Source organism: Vigna angularis, chromosome 4 (assembly GCF_016808095.1).
Source record: "Vigna angularis cultivar LongXiaoDou No.4 chromosome 4, ASM1680809v1, whole genome shotgun sequence".
NCBI lineage: Eukaryota > Viridiplantae > Streptophyta > Magnoliopsida > Fabales > Fabaceae > Vigna > Vigna angularis.
The window spans coordinates 38,086,439-38,110,198 of record NC_068973.1 but is presented as its reverse complement, the minus strand read 5'-3'; the positions used below and the strand labels follow the sequence as shown (position 1 = coordinate 38,110,198).

The 23,760-nt window shown below is 29.3% G+C and overlaps 3 protein-coding genes across 7 annotated transcripts; 2 read left to right on the top strand and 1 right to left on the bottom strand.

Moving 5' to 3' along the window:
* The first annotated feature begins 1,950 nt into the window (after positions 1-1,950).
* LOC108330791 (heat shock factor protein HSF30) lies at positions 1,951-3,970 on the top strand. 5 transcript variants are annotated; one of them, XR_001832320.2, is made up of 4 exons: positions 1,952-2,375; positions 2,591-3,475; positions 3,567-3,745; positions 3,837-3,970. XR_001832320.2 is itself a non-coding variant. In XM_017565342.2 (2 exons), exons 1-2 carry the CDS (start codon positions 2,067-2,069, stop codon positions 3,410-3,412), a joined length of 1,131 nt encoding a protein of 376 aa, XP_017420831.1. In that variant the 5' UTR covers positions 1,952-2,066; the 3' UTR covers positions 3,413-3,970. The 5 variants fall into 5 exon arrangements, 1 of the variants encoding a protein (XP_017420831.1); XR_008248367.1 differs by having other exon boundaries at positions 1,951-2,375; positions 3,550-3,970; XR_001832319.2 differs by having other exon boundaries at positions 3,570-3,970.
* Positions 3,971-10,750: 6,780 nt separating this feature from the next.
* LOC108332196 (cytochrome P450 711A1) lies at positions 10,751-17,643 on the top strand. The gene is made up of 5 exons (XM_017567380.2): positions 10,751-11,287; positions 14,161-14,313; positions 15,907-16,699; positions 16,838-16,933; positions 17,117-17,643. Exons 1-5 carry the CDS (start codon positions 11,058-11,060, stop codon positions 17,453-17,455), a joined length of 1,611 nt encoding a protein of 536 aa, XP_017422869.1. The 5' UTR covers positions 10,751-11,057; the 3' UTR covers positions 17,456-17,643.
* An 89-nt stretch (positions 17,644-17,732) lies between these two features.
* Positions 17,733-20,274, bottom strand: LOC108332197 (protein IQ-DOMAIN 6). Its single transcript, XM_017567381.2, has 5 exons — positions 19,893-20,274; positions 19,554-19,805; positions 19,127-19,354; positions 18,940-19,053; positions 17,733-18,613 (listed from the first exon to the last, which is right to left on the bottom strand). Exons 1-5 carry the CDS (start codon positions 19,956-19,958, stop codon positions 17,945-17,947), a joined length of 1,329 nt encoding a protein of 442 aa, XP_017422870.1. The 5' UTR covers positions 19,959-20,274; the 3' UTR covers positions 17,733-17,944.
* Positions 20,275-23,760: the final 3,486 nt, after the last annotated feature.

The following is a 23,760-nucleotide window of genomic DNA, read 5'->3' as shown; positions in this document are numbered from 1 at the left end:
CCATATACCATGTCTTCTAGCAATGAAGAATTTTCTCTGGAAATTTTTTCACATATCCATTTCTCCAAAGTTGTTTGGAAAATGAGAGTAGTATGTTATTGTTCTGCCACCTATCGGATGATTCTATGTTGGAAGTTTTGACACTATCATTTTGTTTGAAAGTGAAAGGAAAATAATTGAAGAACAAGAGGGATACTCCCTCACCTCTCCACCTTTCTCTGTGCACCTCAATTCCAAAAGTATCATTCTTTAACAAATTCTGAAATTTAGTAAAATTTTCAAAAAGATTTTAAACAAATTTTGAAATTAATTTTTAAACTCTTTTTAACGAATTTTAAAATCTGTTGAATTTTTCAATAAATTTCGAAATTTTTTCTAAAATTTCAACGTATTTCAAATTTTATTAAAGATTTAAAAAATCTTTCAATGAATTCTAAAATTTGTTGAAATTTTTTTTTTAATAAATTTTAAAATTTTTTAAAGAAAAGAAATGACTTTTTGAAATATAAATAATAGTTTTAGAATTTTTTAAAAATGCTGTACGAAGAAATGTAGATAGTGTATGAAGTAACCTTCAAAGAACAAATATTAACATAGATAACGGGTCAAGCCCAGTGATGATATTAAAATCCCTAGCTCGTTCAAGTAAGGCCAGGCCTATTACTGTGCTGGTTTAGTTTGATATGGGCCTAATAGTAATTCTTCAAATGCAACTGTTTCTTCACCCACCCTCTGCTTTCAACTCCCGTATATTTGAGAGATAAAATATTTTTTTTATGATGATAGAAATATTAAAATATTATTATTATTATTATTATTATTATTATTGTTATTATTATAACTATAAAAATTTTGTTTTATTTGATTTTAACTGTACAAAAATTCTTTTTGATATAGTGACCAATGTTAAATCAGTCTAGTTCTCTAAAGACAGTTTATTTTTTCTTTTTTTATGAAAAGCTTAATATTATTATCAATTCATTTTAAACACCAGAAGTTGAATATGAATATTGAAATATGGGTGGTGTCATGAAATTTCTCTCTAAATTTGACTAACACTTTGTTAACTAATGAATTTACAAAAGAGACTGATGGAATGAATTTGAGAGAATTTAAAGATAAAACTTTTTGTTATTTATTTGAGTGGATTTGAAGGTAAGTGAGAGTAAATTTCAGAGTAAATTTTGGAGTAAATTTTTTTAATATATCACATTAATCAAATCTTACATTAATTTTTACAAAATTTACTTCTAAATTCACTCCTACTTACCTTCAAATTCATTCAAATGAGCAACAAAAAAATTTACCTTTAACTCCTTTTAAATCTATTCAATCATTTTTTCCAAATGTATTTAAATGAACAAAAATCTAAATGAGATAAAATAATCACTGTAATTATCCTTTTTCATCAATTTTTTCCTGTGAAAATAGTTTTCCCAAGGTTTTCAATGCGTTGGTTTTTTCCTGTGTAAATTGATAACTTTCTCCTGTACAAATTAATTATATGTTTGATTGAATGATGTGTTACTTGTAAGTTTGGGTTATTCTTGTTTTAGTTAATTATATTTTTCTAAAAAATATTATTTAAAAAATAAACGTAAGACGTAAGCTGTACTTTTATCTAAATTATACTAATAATAAATAAATAAATTTATTTTATCTTTTTTTTTCTCTCCGCCTCTAATCAATATTTTCTTTTCTTCGGTTTTTCCATGCAAAGCAAAACAGTGGTTTGTGATAGTGATTCTCTGCAGTTGTGATTAACACGCGTCGGTTCCATGTTGAAAATATATTTAGGGTGGAAGCAGCCGATAAGTCGAGAAGTTTCCAGAAGTTTTACAAAATATCTTTGGCACAGGAAATTGACAGATGGCAGAAGCTTCTCACACTCTTAAAAAATCTCTTTCAGTGTCCCTCTCTCTCTCTAGAACCTTCCTTCTCTCATCCCTTAAATTCCTTATTTCCTAAGCCCCAAGTAAACCCTTGCTTAATTCACACATAGTAATCTACCAAACTCTTTCTCACATATACTTATAGCAGAGAGATACAGTTTCCAATAAAAGAAAATGAAGGGAGGTACAGTGAAAGAGGAAGAAACATTCGCATTTGCAGCTGCTGCTCCTTCTTCACCTTCATCCTCGACTTCCAACCTCTTCCCGCAACCAAGGGAAGGGTTGCACGATGTGGGTCCACCTCCGTTTCTCACCAAAACCTTCGACGTGGTCGAAGACCCTTCCACCAACGACATCGTCTCCTGGAGCAGAGCACGCAACAGTTTCGTCGTTTGGGACTCTCACAAGTTCTCCACCACCATCTTGCCTCGTTACTTCAAACACAACAATTTCTCCAGCTTCGTCCGACAACTCAACACCTATGTAAGCATTTTTTTTCTTCTCATCTTCTACTCAACTGCTTAACCTAGTTAAGTGCATATATACTTCTAAAGTTTGCAATTTTAATCAACAATTTAGAGTGTTCTGGACGAGTGTGTTTGAGGGTATCTTTGAAGCATTTTTTTTTTCTCTGGCGGTTCTATTAATTGAATGTGAATCCTAACTTGGGAAATGGACGGGGCTGCTGGTGGGTGCAGGGTTTTAGAAAAGTTGATCCTGACAAATGGGAATTTGCGAACGAAGGTTTTCTGGCGGGACAGAGGCACTTGTTGAAGACGATCAAGAGAAGGAGGCACGTAACACAGATGCAGTCACACGAGGGAGGAAGTGGAGCTTGCGTTGAATTGGGGGAGTTTGGATTGGAAGGTGAGATTGAGAGGTTGAGGAGAGACAGGACAGTTTTGATGGCTGAAATTGTGAAGTTGAGGCAACAACAGCACAATTCAAGGGAGCAATTGTTGTCCATGGAGAGCAGATTGCAAGTCAGCGAGAAGAAACATCAGCAGATGATGACTTTTCTAGCTAAGGCACTCGACAATCAGACTTTTATTCAGCAGTTCCTTCACAGGAACGCTCAGAAGAAAGAGTTGCAAGGTGGTAGAAGAAAAAGGAGATTAACTGCTTCCCCAAGCGTGGAGAATTTGCAGCAAGATCCTGTGATTGATGCGGCATTGCCTGTTGAAGAAGAATCCACTAATATTGAGTCGCACATGGAGTCTCTTCTCTCAGCTGTTTGTGATGATGATCCATTAGAATCGAGCTCTGAATTAGAAGACCCGATTTTAGGTTCAGTTCCTACAACTGGTGGTGGTAGTGATTTGGGGGTGGTAAGTGATGCAATCTGGGAGGATTTACTGAACCAAGACTTGGTTGCTGCGAACCATGAGGAGGAAGTTGTGATTGGTGATTTTTCACAAGTTGATGTTCCTGTGGAGGATTTGGTTGCTGATCCTGATGAGTGGAGTGAGGATTTGCAGAACCTTGTGGATCATATGGGTTATCTTGCGTCCAAACCCTAGTTGACTATGACAATTTTTATCATCTAGGAGTTCAGATAAACTATCCCCCCTAGAACCATTGTGGTATAATTTCATGAGGCTTCATTGATTTGTTAATATTTGTGGCTTGATAATTTATGTGATTGTAATTGATGTAGCATATGAATGATTGCAGCAGGGAAGGTGGTTGCTGCAGAAGAGGTCCTGAGATATTGCTCTTTGTCTGCTGTATCCTTTGTAAACAGACATGTGTTTTGTGAATAGCTGAGTATTTCTTGTACCAGTAATGATGATACTGTTTTTACTATGTTGGTGCCCCCTTTGGATAACTACATTGGACGTTTTCTTTTGCAGGTAGGTTAAAACAGATGTCGAAGGGGCCTATTGATTGGGAAAAGATGTAGTCATAATCTAACGGTAATTTGTTGAATTGTCAAATTTTCAGTGTGGAGAGACTGTGAAGTAAGATCATTGACGGATTCCAAAGAAGAATATGATTAACAATTCCTTTACTCATCAGCTATAGCTCACCTTCTCCATCAGTACACGCTGAATAAAGGAAATAACCTTTCTTCCTGTTTCATCTTTTATTTTATTCTATATTTTTATGTTGCTTTTCAAATCATACCAAATACACTAAATCACTCATTTAGTCAGGATAGCAAATAAACTCGTTATTGTTCCTTGCTCATTTAAAACATTATATTAGTTTTTTTGTTATTAGATTTATTAAACAGTAAGAAGTTCGACTTCGATTTTATCAACTAATATAAAAAATACTATTTTCATTTCATAATAATAGAAATTATAATTGAAACAATCGTGATTATAACAATATTTTTTGTATTAAGAATAATGCATTATTAATGTTAAAAATGACTGTTATAAGATAATATCAATAATATTATTATATGATTCTTCTTAGTATTATAACACAAAATTAAATCAGCTTTTGAGTGTAATAGTTTCACAATGTACAACTTTTGCAAAGTTGGCTAAGGCTAACTATTTATATTCATGTAAACTATAAATACATGCATATATTACACACACACACACACATATATATATATATTAGGTACATTAAAATTATGGGACATTATATTTGGATATTTCTTAGTATTTATTTGACATACATGGTTAATCAGTAGTACACAAATGGCTACATAGACGTTAAAACTAAAGCAATAAATTGTTGGTTTCTTATTGAATGATTTTGTAATTTGTGCTAACAGTACACAAACTCAATATTGATATTTTGTAAGAGATTATTTGTAAGGCGAAATTCGGAACTCTTTGGTCTGAAGTCCATGTGCATTGGTTATAGAGTCATATTCAAAGCAAACTAACAGCGTTAGAAAGTGAGGTTTAAGGCATGATAAATTTCATAAAACTAGTTTAATTAGATACGGTTTATATTTATTTGTGTTATAATTTAGTTATATGCATATAAGTGAGATATTTAATAATATATCTAACAAATTTAGCAAAGATAGATTTAGCCAAGATAGATATAATTCAATTCTATAAAATTTGTTCGATAAGGTGAATCACTTAAAAATAACTTGGAGGTCCAAATCGAGTTTGTGGGCTTCTCCTCAACTAAATTATAAACTTAAAAAGAAATTGTATTAATTCCACATGACTAAGAAGATAGTTGAATTAATTACATATAGCTTCAAAAATTGAAAACCTTTCTCCCAAGTGTGGAGGAAGAATGGAATTGAAAGTGATATATAGAAGAAAAAAAAACATGCTTGGGTTTAATTTCAGGATTTATTAGGATTTGACTTATTTGGTAATCTATTAGTAGTTATTATTATAATTGTGATAAAAGAATAGTGTAAATTATAAATCACACTAAGAATGTGATAATATTATAACTCATCATCCTCTTCTACTTTCCTTTTTCTGGTATTTCTTTTATTTGAAGCCAAACCTTTATTTAACATCTGCCATATAATATATCAATTATGAAAAAACTAATGAAAGTGTGTGAATAATTTTAAACACTAAAATACATTAAATATGAAGTTTTTCTTTCTTAGTTAACAAAAGTGAGTGTGAATAAATTTCTCAGTATACAATAAAACATAGATAAATCAAACATTTTATATATATTTCTTCTTCATATCTATTAGAAGATATGAAAATTATTAACTTGTTAACTATGTAACAAGATTATATAGTAAGAATATGTCTTTAAAGTATTACATTGACTATAAATAAGACTAATTTATAGTATATAAATGTATATAAATTTTATTTTATTAACTAGTTTTTATACCTTTGAGAGATATTGTATACTGAATATAATATCAATTTAGAATATATAAGAAACAATATTTCTTACTTTACAAATTATTTTGTAATAATAAATTAGATTTAACCCACTTTCAATAATATATATTTTTTTAAAATAATACTTATCTATTAACTCTCGTGGAGCATGTTAGACTTTTTATTCTTTAATTTGGTGTTTTCCCACCAAATTGCAATCGCATCATGGCGGTGGTGGGTTGGTACCAAAAACTAGTATTGAGTGTATAAAGATGTGGTGAAACAAAAGAGAAGCAAATTTGGCCCCCATCCCACAAAGCTCAAAGCAAGATTATTCATTATTCCACCCTTTCCCCCACCTCAAAAAATTCACCGTATAAGATAATTGAATATAATTTCTATTTCAAAACTTTAAAATAATAAATTTATAGTTTTCAATAAACATAATATCTGACTAGAGTCGGAATAAGTTTTTTTTTATCTTATACTTATTCCAAAGAAAAACAGAGATTAAACATATATATAAATATCTATTTCATTTTAATATTAATTAAAAAAAATCAAATACTACCCATATTTATATTCATGTTCAATAAACATATTTATTTGCCTTTTGAGAAAAAAATGTTGGTTATGATATAAAGAGATGCGCATGTTTTGCAAAATAATTATATTATATTATTGGTTTAATAGTTATATGTTATCAATGTAATTTTCAAGATATCCTTTACATGATAAGTTATTATTTGGTATCAGTATTCATGAATATAATATTTACTATTTTTGCATTCATCATATCTTTGAATATTTGCAGCTATATGAACATGGTATTGACTAGTACTATAAATCTGACAACGATATCCAATTTAAATTAATTATGCGATCTTACACAAGTATGAATATTTCGAACTTATCCTTTATGAGTAGTTTATGCTAGGGATATAGGGTATATTTGAATTTTTAAGTAATAATAAATTAGGAATAAAAAAGTTAAATGTAAACTTATTAATTAGTAGAAGATTTCACATATTTAGCGTATTTTGTAAAATAAATTTTTAAGTTACAATTGTGTGATATTATAATACAAAATTTAAACACATTTCTGATGTATATTGTAATCCAAATTCCAATGTGGTTTCTATCATGTTCATGTTATAAGCAGAAGAAATAAAGTTAAATAGTATTCACTCTATTGATGCACATTTCAAATACCGTCTCTATCATGTTTTCTACCAACAAATATAAAGTTAAATAGCATTTATGGAGCACCAAAGCTATTTATTGATGAAAAACAGCAAAGAAATTTGGTATTTACGTACTATATATTATGCCAGAAATGTTTTTACAACATAATTTCCCATTTATCAGATTTGCTTCATTAATTGAAGTAATTTCAAAAAATTAGAATCTCGTACTTTTTTTCGACGTATAAACTTTTGCTTAAGATTTTCAAAACAAAAATTATATATATAACTACTCACTTTAATAATATACTAATATACTAGTGTTCTGAATCAAAATAAAAATATATATTGATGATTAACGGGACGGATCTCAAAAAATTATTTTAGAAATACCAAGGAAGCTGTGCCACTCATAGTGTTGAAGTGAATATTTTTTCTTCTCAAATACTACTGCTCTCTTCAAAATGATTAGAAAAGGGTTGGTTTTAATGTAAATTAATAAGAAAATTATTGTATAAGAAGGATCAATATTTAATTAATTATCTCCTCTCAAATATTTACATTTAAATTAAAACATAATATATATATATATATATATATATATATATATATATATATATATATATATATATATATATATATAAACATATATTGTTATTCATATATATTCAAACTCAAATCACATTGCATCCCTTATCATACAATGTTTGCATCATGCATTTCAAATTCGAAATCTCATCTGTACACAATCAATCACATAATGAATCCCTCACATATCAAGTTTATCATTCAAAAATCAATATTCTAACATAAAAATAAATACTAAAAAATTCTATTTTCCTATTTATCACATTATAACAATATTTAAATATAATAGGTTCACAAAATATAAAAAAATTATACTCTTATACTATATGTCGTTTGGTTTGAACTGTTTATAACACTTAAACTAAATTATTCTATCCTTACAAATTTCACCAAAAAAAGAAAACATTATCCTATATTTATGTTTTCCTCTTTTAAGCTAAATGAACCTTCCTTTTATGGTATTGACTTCTTCACCTCTCCCTTCCTCTTAATGAAGATAACTTTATCTTATATTCTCTTTTTATCGACCAAATAGATAATGTAAAGAAGTATTGAGTTAGAAATGCAAAGAAAATAACATACTATATGTATAAATGGTGCAAATTTATGAGTTACGGTAGCCATTGTTAACAGAATATATCTTGATTTTCATTGGCATTCTACCAAGAATCTTGAATCCGATACCCACTTCAAAAGTTGAATTTCAGACTCCAAGGAATAGAAGCCCCGTGAAACAACATATTCTCTCAATAATAGATCCTTTTCGTCCAAAATATTTGCAGAATCTCATGAAATTATTGAATAAATTAGAAAAAACAATAGATTAGAACAGAGATAACTAGTAATTATTTATTATGTCCTTATAAATTTTGTTTTTATTAATGAAGATATTTTATGAATATATAAATTCATGTTGATATATTATTTTATCTGAAGTGAAATTTTTGTCTGTATCCTAATAAAATATCTGTTTATATTTTTATAGCGTGTGCGTGAAGGATATTTTTTTTTTGAGAATATTATTTTTTAATAAATAAAATTATATGAAATTATTTTTAAAGTATAAGCTCAAATAAATTATCTTTAAAAATATAAATGTAAATAATAAAATTACGTTCTAAAATATAAACTTAAATAAATTTTACTTAAAAAATTTTATTTGAACAAGAATTATTGTAAGAAAACTACTCAAATCCATGTCGAATAAAATAAGATAAATCGCATATAATAGTACTTAGTTATGTTCCTTAGCAAATGACAGCATTATACACACGTACACGTGCAATCTATTCACACTACAATTGTCTTGTAAAACTTTATATAACTGATTAACTATATCAATTCAGCTATAAAATTGCAAAAGATTTCATAAAATATAGTATACCCTTACTTTTTTTATATGAATTCAATTAAAAAGCTCTTTAAGTACAACAAATTAAGTTCCACAATAATTTAACTAACGAGGAAGTTAATAGTTTTAAACTGTAAGAGAATTCGTAATTAAATGTCAGCACAAATTTTCATATTGACAATTGTATATATAATTTGGAAATTAATTATTGTTATTGTATTTTTTACAGTCATATTATCGGTACATAATATTCACCGATTTTGCTAACTTTTTTACTTTATTTAATGATATGAATTGTATGGTATTTAAAATATAATTAAATTTTTTCATTAGATTGTGATTTAAATTCATTTAATAAAATTATTAAAGGTATAAATTTGTAAGACTTACACTTAATATCATACAATTATGTTCATCGTCCTTGCAATAATATACTACATTGTACTTACTGTGACATTCGGACACTGACGAGGGCGGGGAGTGACGCCGATGCAAGAGGTATGGTGCAGGGGGCACAGAGAAGGAGCGGCTCCTGGCAGCTTCGAGTGGAAGGGGTACATGGACGAATCGAACATACACCGGAATGAGAGGGATCTGGAGACTGTGTAGGTATGAGACTATACAGTTGAAGATAACTTAAAGGAATTGATTTGACTACTCATATCACCAAATGCATTTACACTCTCTTAATTAGGAAAATAATATCTTAGACTAAACTATTTATTAAATATATTTATTATTATACAACTATCTTTCTTAATAAAATGTTATATTTTAATATATAAAATATTAATTTATACGGTTGTAGAAAGAGCAAATGTTAAAAAATAGTAGTCTCAACAAATCATCACCCATACAACGAAATAATAATTCACTTTTACACAGTAAAGAGATTAATTTTGCTTACTTTTATTTTATGAAAGTTCCAAAACTTAACTGTGAAGTGTGTTTTCGCATTAGCCAATATATAACAGCAACATTCTTTTTGTTTTAAGAATGTGTGAATTATAATTCTTGGTAATTCATTTGTCCAATTTCCAAAGTTTAAAAGTATTTGAAATTATTTTATTATTTAAGAATATTCTATAATTAGTTTGGGTGCAGAAATTTCCAAAAAAAAAATCGTGATTTAACAAAACTTTTAATAAAACAAGCAATTATTTTTATAGAGTAATAATATATTGAGATCCATAAAACGAAAAATACCTATTAACAACTTAAAACAAAAACATTTTAATTAAATTTATTTTATTTTTTAATTTAAAATTATAATTTATATTATTAAATTATTAAATTTGGATTGTAAGATGAGTGTATTTTTTTTAGAGAGACTCAAAATATATATTTTTTTATAAATTGGAAAAAGATTATTTGACAAAAAAAGTCATTTGACATTAATGATAGGCATAAAAGATGAATTTGTATATTTGTAAAGAAAGAAAAAAAGAGACTTAAGTGTAGTGAAGAATAATATTAAATGAATGTATAAAATTATTCTGTGTGAAAGTATTGAAAAAAAACAGGTTTGAACATGGTGTTAACACAGTGGCTTAGAGAAAATATAATTTTTGAATATGTTATTATTATTATTTTAAGGATATTAATACTTTTAATAACATTTTTTTTATAATATTTTAATATCATTTATATGTTTATTAGTTTATTGATGTTTATAATTATTATTATTGATTATAAAATAATTTTAAACCAAAATCACGTAATGAGATGTAAATGATATTAAAATGTGATCAAATATCATTATCTTATTATTAATAGGATGGATGACGAGAGATAATGGTAAGTGTTACAGATAAAGTATTGAAAGAGCATAAACATAAAGATAGATGATAATGATCTAAGGATAAAATATATGTTATCGAGCAATCTGGTGACAAAAGACTAGGTCTCACCTGGGTTCGATCATTTTCATGACGGGTACAGGATGCATAGTGGATAAAGGAGTGTGTGTCCAGATTCAGGTGAACTTGCACTTTTACCCCCACACTCTCAACCCATGCACCACCCTTCTAAGTACCTATCTTTTTCCAAAACTATTGTTTTTTCCTTTCCTACCAAAACCAGCCTTTCATTATATTACCAAAACAATCAACAAGGAAACTGATTGGGTACAAGGGTATCTAATTCCCACATCTCATCATTCACATTAGGACAAAACCCCATCTTTATAGTACCTCCATTTCCTTAATATAAACCCTCAATCTTTCAGCCACCTCCAACCAACCAGACTAAATCAAACACAAAGATGGACTTGGCATGGTGGTTTCCACTTCCATGTCTCCTTTCTGCTTCAACAATGTTTACCTTGCTGGCTTTAACAGGAGGCTTGTTCGTATATCTGTATGCACCTTATTGGGGTGTAAGGAAGGTTCCAGCTCCACCTTCTTTGCCTCTTGTAGGACACCTTCCCTTGCTGGCTAAATATGGTCCTGATGTCTTCTCAGTCCTTGCCAAACAATACGGTCCCATTTACAGGTTAGTTTATTTACATGTATATTATGATCAGTGCAACATTTATATGTATTGATGAGGGTCAAAATTTCATATCAGCAAATTTGTTTGTGTTTTTCTCTGGTTGTAATGTCTGAACCGAAACTCCTCTGGGAGGAAGATGGTAAACAGAACGATGATGGCAGATAGATTTTGACCTGAGATGTGTGTGTGCCCCAGAAGTAGATATAAATTTTAAAAAAAGTGATTATTGTATGATCCAATTGTCCTACGTGGTCTGGTTTATTCAGATGGTCGCTTGCTTCCATACACAAAACTGAGAAAGGGCCCAGTGCAAGCGTGGTATGCTTTGGTGGCTTTCTCAACTCCAGCCACCAATAATACCAAATATTAATTCTTTATTATACTTTTTTTTTATTATTATTATTATCATTTACTTTTCAGAAATCATATATTAATACTCATTTTTTTAATCAACACCTATCCTATTCTGACGCATAAAAGCCTTTTTTTTTCTCACTCTTTCTAGATGTTATTTCATATAGTCAGTGTTTTGGATTAAATAAACAGTGTCCAATGGGGAATTAAATCTGGTATTCATTATACGCATCAAGTTTTTATTTTTTATTTCTCGTTTCATATTATAACTTTGTCTTTTTTTTCATTAGTGTCTCCTTTTCCCACTCCAATTCATCACAAAATGAAATGAATGAATTATTATTCGTTTGAAAGATGCTCTTCCACAATTTCTGTGTGACACCATTGATAGTTTTTACTATTATTTTTAATGGAAAACTTTTATGATGTAGGAAAATTTGTTGACGCTATTATGATAATGAACAATATCTATAGAAATTGAAAGATTTGTTTAGATTTTAACTTTTATATAAAAACTATTCTTAGTACTTAAGAACCTCTTTTTACGTTTTCCTTATATTTTCAGTTTATGAAAAAATTATCCAGTAATATTTTTTTTTACTAACTTGGCTTTTAAAAGTTTAAAAAAAAATTCGATCGTGGGATGTAAAAATTAACTGAAACTATTCAATGTTCTCAATTGTTCAAGATCGAGTATCTAGTAGTTATGTAATAATTTATTTAATTTTAGGTAACGAGGCAGAAATATGAGAGAAAAAAAAGTATAAAATAAAATAGAAAATAAAGATATAATCAATAGGAAAATGGAGGTAAATCTTGGATGAAAGATAAAATGAAAGCGATTAAAACTTCTTTGGAAATGTGAGTATGTTTGTATTGTTCTTTTTAAGGTAAAAAAAAAAAGCTATTAATTTGATAGAAAGGAAAAGAGTTTAGGACACTTGTTTTGTGGAATCAATTGAAAAAAGAAAGTATGTCACACATATATAAAACAATTTTAGAGTGATACATGTAATTATAAATCACATGTATTTTAAATTAATTAATTTTTTAATAATTAATAATATTATATTAAAGATCATTTTGACATATTAAATAGTGTCAAAGGTAACTATTAAACTCTAGTCTATTTCATAACAGATTGGATTTCCACATAATTTTTTATGATTTAATAGGTCATGCCACAATTATTAAACACCTATTATGTGTTTATTTAGTCATATATCCTAAAAAATTACTACTGCTATTGGGCTAGAAAAAGTTTTAGTCTTCTTTTTGTATGATTCTTTTGTAGTGACTACCGTTAAGCAAATATCATTTCGGAATAGAATTATTTACTAAGTCAACCTACCATCTTCTAAAAAAAAAAGTTTTTTTTCCTAAATTTATGTGTCCTGTTGTTAATATAAAATGTTATTGATATTTTTTTTTCTCTTTTACAACAACGAATAGAGGTCAAATTTTAATGAGTATATCAGTTGATGTTAACGGGAATAAAATTGTTTATATTAACATTACATTAAAATGAAATTTGCTTGAATTGTTGTCTTGTTTATTTGTATTTTATGTCTTTAAGCACTTTCTCTTTCACATAAATTACTTTCTGCCATGCCAATTTTTTTTATGTTAGTTGAAATTACTCTTCTTTTTTTAATTAAAGTTAACCTCTTTGTATTTTAAAGTCTATAAAATATCAACAAGAATTCATGACTTACAATCAATTAATACAAACTTATTGTGGGTATAAATTTTAAAATAACTATTACAAAAAATTAGATTACATATAAAATTTGTTCACACCATCGCTGGATTCATTTTTATTAGTTATAGTTATAAAATGAGATGGGTTTTGTGTACGCTTATCGAAGAAATATGGTTTAGAAATATAAAATAATTTAAAATAAAAATTATAATAATTAAATTAAAAAAAATGAAACACACCTTTTCTAAAATTACTCTTAAATAATTTAATTCCTTTTATGAAAAAAAAAAAACAAAGCAATGTAAATATTCATATTTAAGGCATTCAACATTAATAGTAGCGAATATCATCAGGTGATTATAAGTTATTTAGTAATTATTGTCATATAACATTCACCATCTTCTTTGACACACTCAAAAGAGCTAAACTATTATCTGGATAATAGGAATGAAAATGACAGTTTTTTTATAAAAGAAATGATTTATTAAGAAAAAGAATTACATGTATTTTTGTATCCAAAATTTTAAGAGAATAAATTTACAAGTTTTCTAATTTATATACTGATCAATATTTTTGTCTTTAGACTTATTTAGATTTAATGATTCAGTAAGAAAAATAAAATGAGAAACAATTACTATATTGTGTAGTATGGTATATTATTGTGAGTAATATTTTCCAAGTTTTATTTATTTTTGTCATTCTTATTAAATAGCACTTAATTCTAATTAAGTTTGAAAGTGATATTTAAAATTGTGTATTGTATGATTTGTGAGTGGGTTACTGTTGTAAATGGTTTTCCTGTTATTAATTGGTGCAGATTCCATATGGGGAGACAACCACTAATAATTATAGCAAATGCAGAGCTGTGCAAAGAAGCTGGAATTAAGAAATTCAAAGATATTTCAAACAGAAGTATTCCATCACCAATATCTGCTTCTCCTCTTCACCAGAAGGGTCTCTTCTTCAGCAGGTATGCAAATTTTCTTCCACTCACATTTTCAACAATACTAATCTTATTCCTGCACTTTGTGTTTATACATATTACTCTCTTTTTTTTCACTTACTTTCTCTTATTTTGATCAAGAAATGCAAATTAATTTTACATGATTTGATTATCATTTGACAAGTTTTATACAAGTAAAATGGTGTATATATATTTTTTTAAAAAGAGAGTAAATATAATGGAAAATAATATCAAATAGGTGAAAGAAAAAAATATCATTGTTCTATTTTTTTTTTCCAATATAATGAACCCTTAGAATTTCTAGGTTTTTTTTACTCGGAATTTCTGTAAAAATAGCTTATATAACATTAGAAAAGTTTATTTATTAAAAAACCATTAAAAAAAATGCACTTTTGTGGATCTACACAAACTCCAACAATTATGTCAAATGCTTTGTGGGCATGTGATATAAAGAAGTCAAAATATTTTTATAACCTTTTTGTAATATTATTAGTGGAAACACATGGGTAGGATATGTGTGTCTATTTCTTTTAAGTGAAAAATTATTAAACTACAAAAGAATTTGTATTAAAAATAATTATAACAAATAATTTTTATTATTGAATAGTTCTTTCATAAATATTGATTTAAATTTCAAAAATTAGTTATTAAAAGAATAAAACTATAAAAGAATCCTTAATTTATAAAATAATTAAATTTAAAAATAATCATTTAAAGAATAAAAATTGAAATGTCATTATTTTAATTCAAAATAACGGTTATTTAAGTAGTAAAATTACAAAAAAAATTATATACTAAAAAATAAATCATCTCTATATATAAATATAGAAGTGTAGATTATTTAAGTTTCTTTTTTTGTATTATGGTGCTTATTTTATCTTATATTAATTTGCCTTTTCTATTTTATCTGTTAAAAACAAATATAATTTGTCACACAAACTAAAATTATATCAATGAAAATCTTAATTTTGTAAGAATTGCGGAACTGAATAAATTGATAAAATGAGACAATGAACAAATAATAACTCACCTGATCCCTTAAATCAATAGTTGAACCCTGCATAAGATTTTTTGACTGAATACCAAATCGTCCTACAAAAGTTGAACCATTTCATGAATTGACAATTAAAATTTGAAGGAACAAATGACTGTAACATGCATTAACAACGGCTGTTAATTTGTTTTGGAGATTGCTTACCAAGAGAAATAATTAAGGACAAGAGTGTTTGATTCCATATAAACAATTTTATTTATTTGACTTTACTTTTGTTATACGATAATAGCTAGATTAAGGTTGTCATGGTTAATTATTTATTTTAATCAGAAGTTTATATGTTGATGTTGTGAAGTGAGATTTAGATTGTGCATGTTACACACAAGTGAGTGACGTGAAATTTGAATGGTTGTGCGTAAAACTGTAGAAGTCATTTGTTTAGAGTATGGTTCTGTAGTAGTGCACTGAGTTGAATATAATTTTCTTTCTCTTGTGTAATGATTAAGGTGAAATGATCATAGGTTAAAAGCTTAGTGCTTCTGAGAAACTGTTGTAATTATAGTGAAGCATCTAAAATCTAAAGTGTGTTGGAACTTGGTGGGCAGGGACTCACAATGGTCTACCATGCGAAACACTATACTATCGATCTACCAACCATCACACTTATCCGGATTAGTGCCACTGATGCAGTCTTTCATAGAATCTGCCACTGAAAACCTTGACTCTGAAAAAGAAGACATTGTTTTTTCCAACTTGTCCCTCAGACTTGCAACTGATGTGATTGGGCAGGCAGCATTTGGTGTGAACTTTGGTCTTTCTAGACCCAATTCAGTTTGTGATTCTATCAAGAGTGTTGACACTGACCCTGCAACTCCTGCTAATGACAATGAAGTATCCGATTTCATCAACCAGCACATATACTCCACTACACAACTCAAGATGGACTTGTCTGGTTCCTTCTCCATTATATTGGGTCTGCTTTTGCCAATACTTCAAGAGCCGTTTAGGCAGATTCTGAAGAGAATTCCAGGAACCATGGACTGGAAGATTGAGCGTACAAACCAAAAACTAAGTGGCCGTCTTGATGACATTGTAGAAAAAAGAATGAAAGATAAGACCCCAAGTTCAAAGGATTTCTTGTCACTCATACTTAATGCCAGAGAAACAAAAGCAGTTTCAGAGAATGTCTTCACACCAGACTACATCAACGCAGTTACTTACGAGCATCTGCTTGCTGGTTCGGCAACCACCTCCTTTACCTTGTCTTCTGTTATCTATTTGGTTGCTGGACATCCTCAAGTTGAGAAAAAATTGCTTCATGAGATAGATGCCTTTGGTCCTGTCGATAAGATTCCGACTTCTCAAGATCTTCGTGACAACTTCCCTTATCTTGATCAGGTTTGTTAAACCAGACAAAATCTCATACAAGTTTGAATTTGATAACTTTTGTTACCATTTTTTTATTGCACTCTTCTGCTAATTCAAATTCAACAAATATTTAATATATTATACCTTTGTGTGCTTTACCTCAAATAGGTGATCAAAGAGGCAATGAGATTTTACACTGTATCTCCATTAGTTGCTAGAGAAACATCAAATGAAGTGGAGATTGGAGGCTATCTTCTCCCAAAGGTTCATAAAATATTCATTTTATTTTTCAAATTTTTTCTTTTCCGAAAAGTGTTTGATGAAAAGTTAGTCTTGTTATGCACACAAATAAACTGTTTGTTTTGGTATACATTCTCTTCACAAATCTCAGTCATAAAATTAACTGTTTTATCTGTGCCGCTGCTGAATCTGGTTTGGTACAAGCAGGGGACTTGGGTGTGGTTAGCACTTGGAGTTGTGGCAAAAGATCCCAAGGACTTTCCAGAGCCAGAAAAGTTCAAACCAGAGAGGTTTGACCCCAACTGTGAAGAAATGAAACGAAGGCATCCTTATGCTTTTATACCATTTGGAATTGGTCCTCGAGCATGCATTGGCAAACAATTTTCCCTACAAGAGATCAAGCTTTCTCTCATTCATTTATATCGGAAATACTTGTTTCGGCATTCACCAAATATGGAAAACCCCTTGGAACTCCAGTATGGGATAGTCCTCAACTTCAAGCATGGGGTCAAGCTCAGAGCCATAAAAAGAACACAAAGTTACTAAGAAAACCGATAAGATCTTTCATATACTCTACACTGCAGAGTTCAGATGATTTTATTATCTTATAAATGTTAAAGTCTGCCAAAATCCAAATATTAGCAAATGTTACCTTACGTAGAATTTCAGCCTATAGCTTGTGTAATAGAATACCTGAAACATGTTATGAAGTTTATCAAAATTCCGTGTTTTTTAATAAATATCAGCTGGGCACACTTCCTACAAGATTCTGGATGGCATTATCTTTTGTGGGAAATATTCTTTAACAAAAATCAGAGGACAGTGAGTAATATCAATACCCATAAATGAACAATTGTACAGATGGAGACCCCTCATAAGTATTATCAAACATAAGCTACTTCTACCTAGCTAACTCAATTTAAATTGCATGGAACAACAAGATGTTGAACTTCTTGGAAAAAATAATGATAAAATACACAAAGATGTTGAGCTTCCACCACATTCTCATACCATGTAAACTGGGCCATTTCCCTTTCACCGTAGCCTCACCGAGCTCTTGTCCAAGTGAAGTGGCCTAGAAAGGTTGATTGAAGGGTCAGAAGCTGTAGTGCTTTTGGAATCTCCATTGGAGAAAACCGCTGCCCTCTTGAGAAATTGAAACTCATCCATGGACTGTTGCCTTTGAGCTCTATTATACACATGATTACTACTTGTCTTTAGCTTTGCCTTTGTGGACTGAGTCAGGTTCATGTAATTAGGCCTAGCAACAGCATTACCATTACTGTCATCAGTCCTGTCACAAGTGTTCCCAGACATTGGTGTTGTAGATGTACAAATGGAAGATGATGCAGAACTCTCATCATATCGAAACTCAGAACTTGGACTTGAGGATGAACGAGTAGCTTGGCCAAAATGGGGAGGCCTAGCAGAAACCCTTGTTGTCATGTTGTTCTTCTTGACTTTGACCAAACATGATTTGGAATTAGAGTTCACAAAGGATTCTTCAAACTTCTTTGCATGTGGGGTTTTATCTAACAAGCCTTCAGCCTGAGATTGCTCCATCAATCTACTCTCCCAAGGCTTGGCTGCCATCCAACGCTCCAACCAAGTCCACCCCCAGTTAGCTTTGTTAATCTCATGGCTCTTCAGAGAGGAAACAGAGCCAGTAGTTCGATAATTATAACTTGAGGTTGATCTGCATTGCTGGAATACATATACACAATTTTAAACAACTTTTTAAGAAAGGACATTAAAAAGCAGCATAGTTTCAACTTTGTTATTGCTTGTTAAGGGAATCAAGTTGAAATACTGGTTATCATGATTTTAAGAAAATATTTATACATATGGCGTCAAAACAACTCAGTAACTTTTAATTTAGATAAATAGATTATGTAAATTTTACCACAAGCTCACTGCAACAATAGAAACATCCAAAAATACATCATAATTATTTCAAAATCAATTATAACCGGAACAAAAATGTTCATTTTTTTTTTCAAACTCACTCGATGAAACTCAGTTGCACTTACCTTTTGAGCAAGAGAGTAAGCAATTGCTCTTTCCCTTTTGAAAGCTCCTTCTTGCCTCATCTGAATCTTTGCTTTAACATCTTCCACAGTTCCTCTGCTGTCACACCATCCTTCCTGCACATTCCGTTAGACACTACACCACATCAACGAAACAGAAACACGAGCTTGCATGAGTGAGTTATGATACCTCAGCTTGCTTCAAAAGTTCAAGCTTACTGCGCCTTTCATTAAGCATGTTCTGCACAGCTTGCCCCTCTATGGACATTCTCACACGACGAGCTCTTACACGGGCCTGAACCCGAACCAAGGCCTGCATACACCTAAGTGTCACCGCAGCTTGTTTCCTCACCTGTCTCCCCCGAACAAGAGCTTGAATCCTCACCACTCCTTTCAATGCCCTCAAAGCCCTTCTTGCCTACAATCATAACCACGCAACTATCAACAACAAATAATCTCTCCCATTCCATTAAAGATCCACATATTCCAATGTCATGGTCAAAACAGTTTATATAAACATAGCAGGTTTTGAACTTGAGTTAGACAGAAATCTACTAATTAGTCAATGCAGTATCTTATTGAAAAGTGGTAAAGATGATTAGAATGAAGATCCATACCAAGAAGGCACGGAAGGCAGTTTGGATTCTTATGGCGGCCCATTCTTGCTTGACGAGTCTGAAATCCTTAGGTGGTGCTCGAACCACAGTGGCTACTGCGGCCGTGTAAGCATCTGCTGCTACAACAGGTGGAGAATCAGACCCTTCAGAAGCTGCTTTGTGGTGGTTTCCTTTGATAGCCTTCCAAGAACCCACATCCCCAGAAGAACTCCTCCATAGCCTCCACTTCTTGCTCTTACCACCCTCTTTCACCTACACATAAGCCAAACCAGTCATGAAAAAAGAGTAGAGTTTAGATGGACTCATGCACTTTGAAGTGTATGGAAGTAACTGACTAACATGTTCGTCCTTGTCTGGTTTCTTGAGTCCGATTAAAGCCTTCACCCATTTTCCTGATGCACCCATGATGAAGCAGGTGTTGAGTTTAGCTTTGCTTCTTTGAAGGAAGCTGGTAAGCTGGTGTCTGTCAAATGAGCTCAAACAAAAGCCAAAGTTTTGTTTTGTTTTGTTAAACGTAACTGAGTTACAGCGTAGAATGTCGGAGAGAGAGAGAGAGGGTCGTGAAGGGATGTAACGTTGGGAGATTTGAAATTCAAAACGTGGAACGGACAAAGTGGGGGTTGACAATGTTGGTCCCGCATGATGAAGGAATCGTTTGATGTTGCATTGGAACAGGGCGCCACGTCACGTTGAGGTTCAGGGTTTGAGGTGGGTGGGGCCCACTGACTTTGTTGGGAGACATTTGTTGTGACCTATATATATATATATATATATATATATATATATATATATATATATATATATATATATATATATATATATATATATATATATATATATATATATATATATATTAATTTTATATTTTTAATTATTATTTTTAATTTTAGTAATGATTTTTAAAAAATTAAATAATTTCTTATAATAAAATATTATTTACACAGCATTATTTATAATATTTTTATTTTAATAAATAAAAATTATTTTATTTATAATTATATATCTTTTATTTTTCAACTTTATCATTTTTAATTATTACTTTTAAAATTTAAATAATTTATAAATATTTAAAAATACACTTACAGGCGCGATTGTTAATAAAGGCATAAAAAGGTACGAAGCCTTTGGTGTGTAGTGTAGTACCTGAAAAGGGTTACGAAGTGAGAAGTAAGTAAAGTGTTACCAAAAGCCTTTTAGCATATTTCTCTTATTACTTTTTCTTTATTTTCTTATTTTCTTATTTTGAATTTTTTAATATAAAATATAAAAATTACACTGAATAAAACTTTCTAAAGACACCAAATAGAACAGTATTTTAAATTGGTAAATAAAAATAATAATTATAAAAAAATAAAAGTTAAACTTGATTAATACTAATGAATTAATCTAGATAAAAATATTAAAGTTTTTAATGAGAATTTAATGATTAAAGTGAATAGATAAATAAATAAAAGGGTGGGACATCCCGCGAAATGTTAGACGAGAGGGATCTTTCTTGCAAAGAAACAAAGAGTTAGTGCAAAAGAGATCTGACACTTTGTTATGTCAAGGGCCCTTCATCTCCGTCTTCTTTTCTCGTAACTTTTTTCCTGTTAAGTGCAGCAGAAAACAACCTTACAGAGGAGATTAATTACCTTACGTTCCTGTCACGTTTATTAAACTCATCACTATGATATTAGAAGTGTACTAAGTTTAATTTCATTCACAAAAAAGGTGACGTTATATATATATCTATATATTTTTTAAATTGTTTTCAGTTTTTAGTTTAGGTGAGACTCTTAACACATTTTCTGTAAGATAGTATATATATCTTAAACATAAAATTATATATTAACAGATAGTTCTATAACAATTGGAACAATTGATTCAAGCATAGTCAAAATTTTATTAAGATAAATTTTAACTTATTAAAGAGATAAACTTTTAAACTTCACTTGACTAAAATAAAAATAAGGTTAAGTTTAAATTTATTCTAACGAAATTTATTATTTATTAAATTTATTATTTAACCTTGATATCAATTCATCAATAAATCATCTATTAGTGTCTTTTATATATATATATATATATATATATATATATATATATATATATATATATATTATATTATAGTGAAGAAGATAAGTTGAGAAAAAATAAAATTAATTTAAATATATATAAAAGTGCAAACTTTAAATTTAGATATTGTAATTTTTTTTTACTTATTTATTTTATGTTCCAATTATTTTCTAAGAATCTCATTTAATTTTGAGATAATCATATTGTTTTGCTTATAAATGTAGACACTTCATTGAACATTTCATTAATAAAAATTTAAAAAAAATTATTAATAATGTTTGAGAAAGAAGAGGATAATCAGAAAAATAAATATCAATAAAATCTGAGTTGAATCTTACATTAGAAAAGATTTCAATAGAAAAACTATAATCTACTTAAATAAGTTGGTCATAAACAGTAACTATCACCTTTGATACTATAAATGACTATTTAGAGAATAAATTTAATATAAGGACAAATAAGACCTATAAAACGTAAATTCAATTTAATAAAACTTTGATATAGGTGTGAACTTAAAACCTAAAGATAAAGAGATTTTTGAGTCATGTAGCAATTTTCTTATTACTTGGATTTTCATATATTAATATCGTTTTAAAGGGAGTTTGGATTTTTATGTTTTGTCTTTGTTGTTTAGTGATGAGGACCACTCGACTGGATTGTGCAGACGTTGGACAAATAAAGTAGTAGCAGTTGAAAATCAGAGAAAATGTAAAACCAGGCTTCTACTTTTTTTTTATGGCATTAGCAGGGATTTGGAAATCCGATAAGCAGTAATTTCCATCCTCTGTTTTTTGGAGAACAGTGAAGCATCGATTCACAGGAATCCAAAGACAAAACCAGAAACAACTCAAATAAACTATAATAAAATGCTGCCTTCACTCTCTTTCATTGCCTGCTTAAAGTTGAAAGCCAAATTTCAACCTTTGGGGGTGACTTCCAACACTGCATAATTTACTCCACAAATTAATTACTTTTTCTTCTTTTTACAAATTTTTAGGTTCAATTTGGTGGGAATCTTAAATTTTAAACTTCAACTTTTTTATAATTGAATAATATTATCTCTCATTGGTGTTCATCTGTTAGTAGGCTGTATTTTGATGATAAGGTTTTGTGGAGTTAACTTTAAATTAATCTGATTTTATAAAATTGATTTTAAGTGAATATGAATATGTAGTAACGTTATTTTTTTAAATAATAGTAATTATTTTTTAAAAAAAGTGGTTTTAACATATCTGAAAACTTCTGATTTTTAAATTGTTTTCGAAGATGTAATTGTAAAACAAATATTTGAATATAAGTTTATGCAACATATATTTTTATTAAGTTAAATGTAACTCAAATCTGAAATTTACGAGTGTTTTTAATGCATTGTGAAATATAACGAGTAATGAAAACACCATTGAACTTGTTTTACATGTAAAATGTAAATTTAAATATATTTATAACTTATAAAAATAGTTTGGTGCCGCAAGTTGCTCTTATAATTTGAAATAATATGTTTTGGTTTTTAATTTGAGTGAATTCATTTTAATATTTGGTTTAAATCAACTTGTTTCAATAACTATCTTCGTTTGACTCATTTTGATTTTTTATCTATTTTAAGTTTTAGCTTGAGTTAGTTTGTATCAACTTCTGATTTAATGATTTTCTTTACACTCACATGTCAAATGTGTATTCAAGTATATTTACAACTTATAACATAGTTTGGCTTGAGTCAGTCTCGTCTTGCAATTTGGGTTTCGGTTTTTAATTCGAGTAGAATTCATTTTGACATTTGGTCTAGACTACTCGTCTTGACCATCAACCTGCTTTAATTTATTTTGACCTTTAACTTGACCTTACCCCTTTTGAGTTTTGGCTTGAATTAATTCATTTTGACTTTTCGTTTAATGATTTCATCTCAACTTTTGGTCTAACCGACTTGGAGACCTTTGCCTTAGTCCCACTAAAAAAAAACTCTTGTCGAGTCAACTCGATTCAACCTTTGATTTAGATTGACTTAACTCAAATTTTAGTTCAAGTGAACTCAGTTCAACCTTTAAGGCAAAACAAATAAGTTTGACCTTTGACTCATGTAACATCCCAAAATTATACAGTCATAAACTATATAATAGAATAATCACATATATTAATAAATTAAATCAGTTTT

Bases quoted from the DNA above. Each gene is read 5' to 3' on its own strand.
- LOC108330791 (XM_017565342.2), top strand. From the start codon at position 2,067: ATGAAGGGAGGTACAGTGAAAGAGGAAGAAACATTCGCATTTGCAGCT. The intron at 2,376-2,590 runs GTAAGCATTTTT...TGGTGGGTGCAG, and splicing joins TCCGACAACTCAACACCTAT to GGTTTTAGAAAAGTTGATCC.
- LOC108332196 (XM_017567380.2), top strand. From the start codon at position 11,058: ATGGACTTGGCATGGTGGTTTCCACTTCCATGTCTCCTTTCTGCTTCA. The intron at 11,288-14,160 runs GTTAGTTTATTT...TAATTGGTGCAG, and splicing joins CAATACGGTCCCATTTACAG to ATTCCATATGGGGAGACAAC. The intron at 14,314-15,906 runs GTATGCAAATTT...CTTGGTGGGCAG, and splicing joins AAGGGTCTCTTCTTCAGCAG to GGACTCACAATGGTCTACCA.
- LOC108332197 (XM_017567381.2), bottom strand. From the start codon at position 19,958: ATGGGTGCATCAGGAAAATGGGTGAAGGCTTTAATCGGACTCAAGAAA. The intron at 19,806-19,892 runs GTTAGTCAGTTA...GCTTATGTGTAG, and splicing joins AACCAGACAAGGACGAACAT to GTGAAAGAGGGTGGTAAGAG. The intron at 19,054-19,126 runs GTATCATAACTC...CGGAATGTGCAG, and splicing joins AACTTTTGAAGCAAGCTGAG to GAAGGATGGTGTGACAGCAG.